Source organism: Penaeus vannamei, chromosome 22 (genome assembly GCF_042767895.1).
Source record: "Penaeus vannamei isolate JL-2024 chromosome 22, ASM4276789v1, whole genome shotgun sequence".
In the NCBI taxonomy this organism is placed as follows: domain Eukaryota; kingdom Metazoa; phylum Arthropoda; class Malacostraca; order Decapoda; family Penaeidae; genus Penaeus; species Penaeus vannamei.
Genome location: NC_091570.1, coordinates 12,460,818 through 12,470,075, shown reverse-complemented (window position 1 = coordinate 12,470,075; position 9,258 = coordinate 12,460,818). Strand labels below are relative to the sequence as shown.

General features: G+C 31.8%; 1 protein-coding gene across 1 annotated transcript in view; it reads left to right on the top strand.

Moving 5' to 3' along the window:
• The window catches only part of MED17 (mediator complex subunit 17), a 13,768-nt gene extending 4,807 nt beyond the window's left edge, over positions 1 to 8,961 (top strand). The window contains exons 4-8 of the mRNA XM_027370660.2: positions 6,274 to 6,477; positions 6,708 to 6,885; positions 7,382 to 7,628; positions 7,784 to 8,060; positions 8,199 to 8,961. Coding sequence (XP_027226461.2) covers positions 6,274 to 6,477; positions 6,708 to 6,885; positions 7,382 to 7,628; positions 7,784 to 8,060; positions 8,199 to 8,885 — 1,593 coding nt within the window. The 3' untranslated portion in view covers positions 8,886 to 8,961. The remainder of the gene's footprint in view (positions 1 to 6,273; positions 6,478 to 6,707; positions 6,886 to 7,381; positions 7,629 to 7,783; positions 8,061 to 8,198) is intronic.
• Positions 8,962 to 9,258: the final 297 nt, after the last annotated feature.

Here is a 9,258-nt window from a genome sequence, read left to right as displayed (position 1 = left end):
TATATATATATATTATGTATATATATATATATATATATATATTTATATATATATATATAAATATATATATATATATTTATATTTATATATATATATATATATATATATATATATATATATATATATATATATATTTATATATATATATATTTATATATATATATATATATATATATATATATATATATATTATATTATGTATATATATATATATATATATTATGTATATATATATATATATATATATATTTATATATATATATATAAATATATATATGGCAAATGCACAAACAAAAAAAGAAAACATTTTGGCCTGAGGACAGCATTCACTGCCTCATGAATGTTTTCAAACAATGGTGACATGTATGTACCAGAAAAAGGGACATGTACACTACCAGAAACACTCCTTAAAAATGACATATATGAAACATGTATTTTGACATTTTGACATAAAAGACAAAACAAAAAACAATGTTGAATGTCAGACATTTATGGATGTGTGTGTGTGTGTGTGCTCACATGTGCTTAAATTCATAACTGTTTTGATATGTAATCTTTCTTGTGAATTCTATTGGGATGTGAATTAAAATTAAAAACTCCCTAAGAACAAGAACAGGTATTTGAAGCGACTATGAATTGCTCTTACCAAATCCCATTTCCATGCACGAAGGAATCTTTTATGTAATCATGAAAGGGAAAATCAAGACAGCAAACCAGTTTAGGTGAATGTAATATGGTTATGAAGAGGAGTTTGGAAGACTGTTAACAAACAGTATGAAAACTCTTTTTATTTAGTTAGACATCAGATAAAATAGGTTTGGTTTTCGACTTTGACCTATACATATTTTTAAATTATAATATTTATTGGTACCTCTGACCAATATATTTTTCTATGGGATGGGAGAACAAAATAGAGAAACTTAAATTACATATAACATTTCATAAAAAATCTCACTCACATGTGGAGTCTCACAAATTTTATTTTTTATTGTTATAACATGAACACACTCCCTCAGAGTTTTGCAAACAAATAGTAATATCGTAAATTTTGCATACAAAAATACTTTTTATACATTTTGTAGCACCACATACATACCAGTCACAATACACAGATTCTGCCATGTTGTACTACAATGTTCAAACATAATTGTCTCTTGCCATGTGAAAGTAACAAGATGAGTTACATGAAAATGAAATAAAGGGCTGTTATAAGGAAAGAGTAAAAGGGTTCTGAAATTTATAAATTGTGAGGTTTCACTGTGTATGGAACTTGTTGGGGTTATCATTTTGTAATCTGCAGAACTTTTGCTGTTTGAAATTACATGTTGTATTGAATTTTTTTTTTTATATATATATAATTGAATGTGATAGCAGTATATCTAATTAAAGCCACAGAAATCTGAAAATTAGCAAAGTTCTTTTCATGAGAAAACATGTTGTATCAGCACAACAAACAAACATTAAAAGTTCTTGCATATAAATACTTTTAAAACTTTAATGACCATGCATCATCTTTGCTCTAATTCAACAACTACTCACCAAATTTAATGATGCATTTTGTTAGCCTAAAGCCCAGAAAGCATGTACATCCTTCTCTTTTTCAGTTGTCTTATGTTTAATGAATGAATTTTAACTATTACCTTTTATGGAAATGCCATGAAATGTAATTTGTGAATTCACAGTGTATTTCAGAACAGTGTTGATAGATGTTTCTCTGGAATGTTTCAAAATGCCATTTGCTTCAATTTTCAATATGAAAGCTTCAAGAAACAGAAAACTCTTTAGCATGTGAAAAGAGGGAAATGGAGCAGAGCATCAATTAAATTCAAAGCCATTTTTGTTGAGTGTATTCACTGATAAAACATCTTACAAAAACATAAACCAAGTATTTTCATAGACAAAAGAAATAAATAGTTGATGTTCCAATTACATACACATTGTAACTAAATTATATGTTTAGATTTTATCAATATGTTGGACAAAAGATACAATTACTTTGATAATAAAGTGAGATATTGAAATAGTCTCATTAAATTTAAGATTCTGTTGTCATAATTGTAATTTACTTCAGAGCCTCTTTCTTTTTCAGATAGGGGTAAGTTTGAAGTTTCTTCATCAGGATTAGTAAATATGCTAAGATTTTACACTCGGTAATCATGACAGTTTCCTTTTCTTTTCACTTTGGAAGAAATTTCATGATCTTTTAGCCACTTATCACCTTATTCTATTAGATGACAAATTGGAATTGAATTGCTCTGACTTTAAATATGTGAGCATTTACCTTAAGTAGTGGGTTGCCTCTTTCATTTTTATTTTATATTTTTTCTTATATTGTGAGATGCAGGATTTGGCCTCATGTCTTGCTAAGCAATGAATGTGAGTGATGTACAAAAAAGCAAAAGGAAAATAAAGGACACTGACAAAGAGACAAGAGAGGAATATAGATGGATATGGACAGATTCATGTTTTTGACCAGAAATAACAAATTGATATATTCATGGCTAGGGCCCTAAGCTCCTTGTCTTTCAGAGGGATGTGTTTGTCCATGATGTAAACCAGTGTAAACTTTATATTTGTGTAAACTTATGGCACACTTACTGAATGACAAAACAGCTCTTTTGTGTAACCATATTTGTGTTTTTTTCAAGGGTTGTTTATGGAATTTTAATGTTCAGGCTTTGTATGATACAGCATATTGCATTGAAAACTGATACTCATTAGATAAAACCATTCTTATAGCAATTGCAAGTCTTCATCTAAATTATCAATAAAAATAAGAATCCTCATTCTCTGCTAATACTAACAGTTCAAGAACAATTACTGACAATAGTTTTGGGAAGATTACCACATTAAAGATTAAATTGAATTTGAAGCCACTATGAATTGCTCTTACCAAATCCCATTTCCATGCACGAAGGAATCTTTTATGTAATCATGAAAGGGAAAATCAAGACAGCAAACCAGTTTAGGTGAATGTAATATGGTTATGAAGAGGAGTTTGGAAGACTGTTAACAAACAGTATGAAAACTCTTTTTATTTAGTTAGACATCAGATAAAATAGGTTTGGTTTTCGACTTTGACCTATACATATTTTTAAATTATAATATTTATTGGTACCTCTGACCAATATATTTTTCTATGGGATGGGAGAACAAAATAGAGAAACTTAAATTACATATAACATTTCATAAAAAATCTCACTCACATGTGGAGTCTCACAAATTTTATTTTTTATTGTTATAACATGAACACACTCCCTCAGAGTTTTGCAAACAAATAGTAATATCGTAAATTTTGCATACAAAAATACTTTTTATACATTTTGTAGCACCACATACATACCAGTCACAATACACAGATTCTGCCATGTTGTACTACAATGTTCAAACATAATTGTCTCTTGCCATGTGAAAGTAACAAGATGAGTTACATGAAAATGAAATAAAGGGCTGTTATAAGGAAAGAGTAAAAGGGTTCTGAAATTTATAAATTGTGAGGTTTCACTGTGTATGGAACTTGTTGGGGTTATCATTTTGTAATCTGCAGAACTTTTGCTGTTTGAAATTACATGTTGTATTGAATTTTTTTTTTTATATATATATAATTGAATGTGATAGCAGTATATCTAATTAAAGCCACAGAAATCTGAAAATTAGCAAAGTTCTTTTCATGAGAAAACATGTTGTATCAGCACAACAAACAAACATTAAAAGTTCTTGCATATAAATACTTTTAAAACTTTAATGACCATGCATCATCTTTGCTCTAATTCAACAACTACTCACCAAATTTAATGATGCATTTTGTTAGCCTAAAGCCCAGAAAGCATGTACATCCTTCTCTTTTTCAGTTGTCTTATGTTTAATGAATGAATTTTAACTATTACCTTTTATGGAAATGCCATGAAATGTAATTTGTGAATTCACAGTGTATTTCAGAACAGTGTTGATAGATGTTTCTCTGGAATGTTTCAAAATGCCATTTGCTTCAATTTTCAATATGAAAGCTTCAAGAAACAGAAAACTCTTTAGCATGTGAAAAGAGGGAAATGGAGCAGAGCATCAATTAAATTCAAAGCCATTTTTGTTGAGTGTATTCACTGATAAAACATCTTACAAAAACATAAACCAAGTATTTTCATAGACAAAAGAAATAAATAGTTGATGTTCCAATTACATACACATTGTAACTAAATTATATGTTTAGATTTTATCAATATGTTGGACAAAAGATACAATTACTTTGATAATAAAGTGAGATATTGAAATAGTCTCATTAAATTTAAGATTCTGTTGTCATAATTGTAATTTACTTCAGAGCCTCTTTCTTTTTCAGATAGGGGTAAGTTTGAAGTTTCTTCATCAGGATTAGTAAATATGCTAAGATTTTACACTCGGTAATCATGACAGTTTCCTTTTCTTTTCACTTTGGAAGAAATTTCATGATCTTTTAGCCACTTATCACCTTATTCTATTAGATGACAAATTGGAATTGAATTGCTCTGACTTTAAATATGTGAGCATTTACCTTAAGTAGTGGGTTGCCTCTTTCATTTTTATTTTATATTTTTTCTTATATTGTGAGATGCAGGATTTGGCCTCATGTCTTGCTAAGCAATGAATGTGAGTGATGTACAAAAAAGCAAAAGGAAAATAAAGGACACTGACAAAGAGACAAGAGAGGAATATAGATGGATATGGACAGATTCATGTTTTTGACCAGAAATAACAAATTGATATATTCATGGCTAGGGCCCTAAGCTCCTTGTCTTTCAGAGGGATGTGTTTGTCCATGATGTAAACCAGTGTAAACTTTATATTTGTGTAAACTTATGGCACACTTACTGAATGACAAAACAGCTCTTTTGTGTAACCATATTTGTGTTTTTTTCAAGGGTTGTTTATGGAATTTTAATGTTCAGGCTTTGTATGATACAGCATATTGCATTGAAAACTGATACTCATTAGATAAAACCATTCTTATAGCAATTGCAAGTCTTCATCTAAATTATCAATAAAAATAAGAATCCTCATTCTCTGCTAATACTAACAGTTCAAGAACAATTACTGACAATAGTTTTGGGAAGATTACCACATTAAAGACTGTGTTTATACTTCCCAAGCATGGTTGAATGAATCAGTTTTTTCTTTTGCAAAGAAGAGTCAAGCTAACTCTACTTACAAATAGCCAGCTTATGACTCCAGTGTTAGTTTAGATTTGTATAACAAAGACTAGGCTATTTTAAGCACTGCTAGATTCACAGTAGGTGCAGCATGCACAGTTGCACTCCAGTTATATTTCTCCAGGTAAGTTTCAAGTTCAACATTAAAGTGCACTTGATGTCATAAGATAGTATCTGTCCATGTTTCATTGGTTCTTATCATACCTTGCAAAAAATGCTAGAATTGACTTAAAGAGTTTATTACCCAGAAAATATTGTTTTATGCAACTTGAGAGGTAACATTTGCCATTTGAAGTTAGTTTTTGAGTTCAAGTGAAATCTAAACGAAGTGTACCTAGAGAAGTATTATGCCATCCTCATCTAAGCCAGACCCCAGTTGACAACCCATATCATCCTTTGGTAAATCAACACTGTGGTGACATAAGCCAGGTAAGCACACAGCTAATTTAGTAGAATTGATTGATATCAACATGTATGATTGTGTACTTATTTATTTTTTTGCTTTCAGTTTGGCTTTGTGTGCCTGATATTGCTTCTTTTAAACTGGGGCTTAGACTTATGTGGAGTACCAGTAACATAATAGCATAAAAGTTGTGTTCCTTTTCTTTTGTTTTATCCCTTAGACATCCTTCTCTCCTACCCTTTTGTTCACATGGAAAAATGTTTAGTGTGAACAAACTAGCATGGACATTATCAAACCAGTAATCATTACTTTTCAGTAGAACTTCCTTTAACATACAGTAACTTAAGTAACTCTGAAGGAATATTACTTAAAAGAAAATGAATATTTAAAAACTTACTTATCCTGTCTATTATTATAACTGACAGTGAAGATATTTAATCCTACCATGTTTAGATCTACATTTTTGGAGTACTTCTGAGAAAATTAAGTAATATTCCATTCAGTCAGATAATCCTGAGTGCCAAAAATTGTCATCAGTAGGTTGATGTTTATGTTGTTGTTTTGCACAGTACTAGTATGAGGTAAGTATTGTAAAACGTCAAGGATGTATATCACCATAGATTTAACTCAAAATAGTGAAACTTTTTACATTCCTTTGAGTGATAAGGAAGTATCTCCCAAAAACAGAGCCTTCAGTCTGCGGCCACAACCCTGCTAAGTGGGGCTGAGCGGTTGCGCACATCCCAGGCAGAGATGGGGAGACCTAACAGAAGTGTACCTGACTTTCACATTGAACTCCTGAGGCTTCGCCAGAATTGGAGGTTAAAAAAGGTTGGCAACACCATAATAGGAGACCTTTCATATCGTTCAGCTGGCTCGATGTTCAGACATGTAAGTTACCTTGCATACTTTTCTCTTTTTTTCTCTCTCTCTCTCAAAATGTAATACTCATTTTTTTTTTTTTTTTATAACATTAAGTTTTTAAAAACTTTAATCAGAGATTTCTTGAGTAGTCAGATATCAGCAAGTTTTATATATCAGTATTTGACTCAATCCTCACACCAAATCTAATATATATAGATGCAAATGTTGACTTGTCTTAAATTATTCTTCATTGCCAGACTGGTATTTTTGAAGTATCAAAAGCTGATGACATAGGAGGTCCAAGTACAGCAGTAGTACCTGGAGGAGCATCTCCTGTATCTCCAGTTGCCAATCGAAGCCATCAGTCTTCCCTTAGAGTTAATGTACCAACTGAACTGATGGGCTCTGCTTATATTTTTGTATGCATAAAAAAAGGTAAATTTAGTTTTTTAGTTCCTCATTTTATCTTATAGTTATTTATTTAGGTTGTAAAAAGCATGGGGAAATATAAAGTTTAGAAATATGCATAAAAATTGAAGCAAAAATAGACAAGTTTTTCATAGAAAGAAGTTCATGCAGTTTATAATGTTTTTTTTTTTGTCTTGCCAAAAAATTATGGGTCTTGGTGTAATGATAATTATTATTTTAACAGCATCTACCATAGTCCATATTTTCTATTCTGACCAGTGTGAATGTTTATTAGCAAAGTGTTACTTCTTTCCAGCTCACAAGTCATGTTTTAGGGACAGTACACAATTTACTAAGGGCTTAACTTTTCTTTTATATGGAAGCTTCCTTGGTAATTCCAATTCACATCTATTTATTTTTCTTATCCATTTTTTAATATATGATACAATACTTAGGGTATATTAGGGTAGTATTCTCTGTAACAGTTAAAATCATTATTTTTAGATTATTTTTTTCATTCCAGATGAAGAGGACATATGTTCTGCACAGTTAAGCAGTAGCGACTTTGTGTCTGTGGACACCCCATGGCAACAGAAGTTGGAAAAGGCACAGAATGTCTTATTTTGTAAAGAACTCTTCAGTCAGTTGGCAAGAGAAGCAGTCAAACTCACACCATCAATACCTCATCTTGTGGTTGGCAATCAGATCACAGCAACCATCTTCCCAGGAATCCACCTTTTAGTTGGTCTTTGTCACTCAGATGGAAAAAAGTAAGTGTTTCGTGTCAGTATTTTGTGCGTCAGTGTTGTTAATTGATATTTTTATCATTCGTTTTCTAATGAAATTTAATGTCATTTATACAGTTGGATACCTAATTGATATTCATTTAATAAGGGTACTGATTTTTATGCTCATTTTGTTTCAGCAATATAAAAAGTAAAACAAACCCTGCACAAGGACAAAATATGACAAACACAGGCACTGGTCCAATAGCAGGAGGAACCAGTGGTATGGGAGTTGGTGCCGGGCTGGGACCATCCAAGTACAAACATGAACATGATCTGGAACATTCACTACATCAGTTACTTCATCGTGTTTACCATAACAGTTTTCAACATCCTCTACCACATCCTGTTTATGCTCCAATGGGCATGTCAAAACGTAGAAGGTTAGCAGGACCTGAAGGAATGGACAGGAACCAGGTATATACAATAAATGCACATTAATTGTTGTTGTTGCTGCTGCTGTTGTTTTTTTACCTTCACCCTTTTTTTAAATCTTACATGATATATTGTTTTTTTTTCTCAGTTTGATATAGTAATTGCATTTTCCAATTGCAGATGACTCAAATGACAAAGGAGAAGACCTTGCTAGAGCAGATAATAAGACAAGTACAACATAACTTCCTGAGGCTGAGAACAATGTATGTTATTGACCAGCTAGCTGCAGAATTCAAGGATCCTCTTATTGTCTCCCACTGGAATTCGTTCAATTCACCCACCCAGTCATCTGTGAAGATCAACATCTTGTCACAAGGATATGATTCTGTGGTCCGAACTAAACTAGTGTTCCACATATATGAAAGGACATTGAAATGCATTTGTAGGGATGGTAAGATCATGACCATGTCTTTTGAACCTCAAGAGCTCAGAAATCTTGTCTTGTGCCAGATCTCTCAACACAATATGGCTGCTGTGCAAGGTTTGGCTAAGTATACTGGATGGACTGTGTTATCATCTGAACAGAACATTGGCACAGGAGCCATTGAACCTTTAGGTAATGCATCCACAGTGATGTTAGCCTCTCCTTCAGGTAATAAGGTGATAGGAGTCCACTCTGGACCTCACCAGCGTGTATCTGTTTTTGTGTCGTCGTCTCCACGGCCAGACTTTTACCCTTCAACTGTTGTGATGGAACAAAGATGGGAGCATTTAGGAGCCAATTGGCAAGAGGTTCGATATGATCGTATGGAAGGCCGCAATTTTCTCAATAAGATGGAACTACTTATGGCAGCTCTGACTGCCTGAGAGTAGCTTCAAGTTAAGATTATCAGACAATTAATATTTTCTCCTTATTAGTAAAGAGGAATAAAATTATTTCTTATACAAGATCTCATTATCCTTATGAGTTGTTAATTCTTTCTTTCTCTTTTAAGAGAAAAAATACTCTCAGTCAAGAGAAAGAGGGGAAAAAAACATTAAAGAAAAAGCTCCAAGGTATTAAGCAACCAGATTATATGTAATGACAACATTACTCCACCATCCATATCGATTCAACACTGAACGTAAAGTTCCAGCATACAAAAGATATTTTCTGGTAATCATTGTATTTAGCCAATTACCATTGTTGATGATTTATATCTTGAACTGAGAGATACAAATGATAAGGAAATTTCTTTTT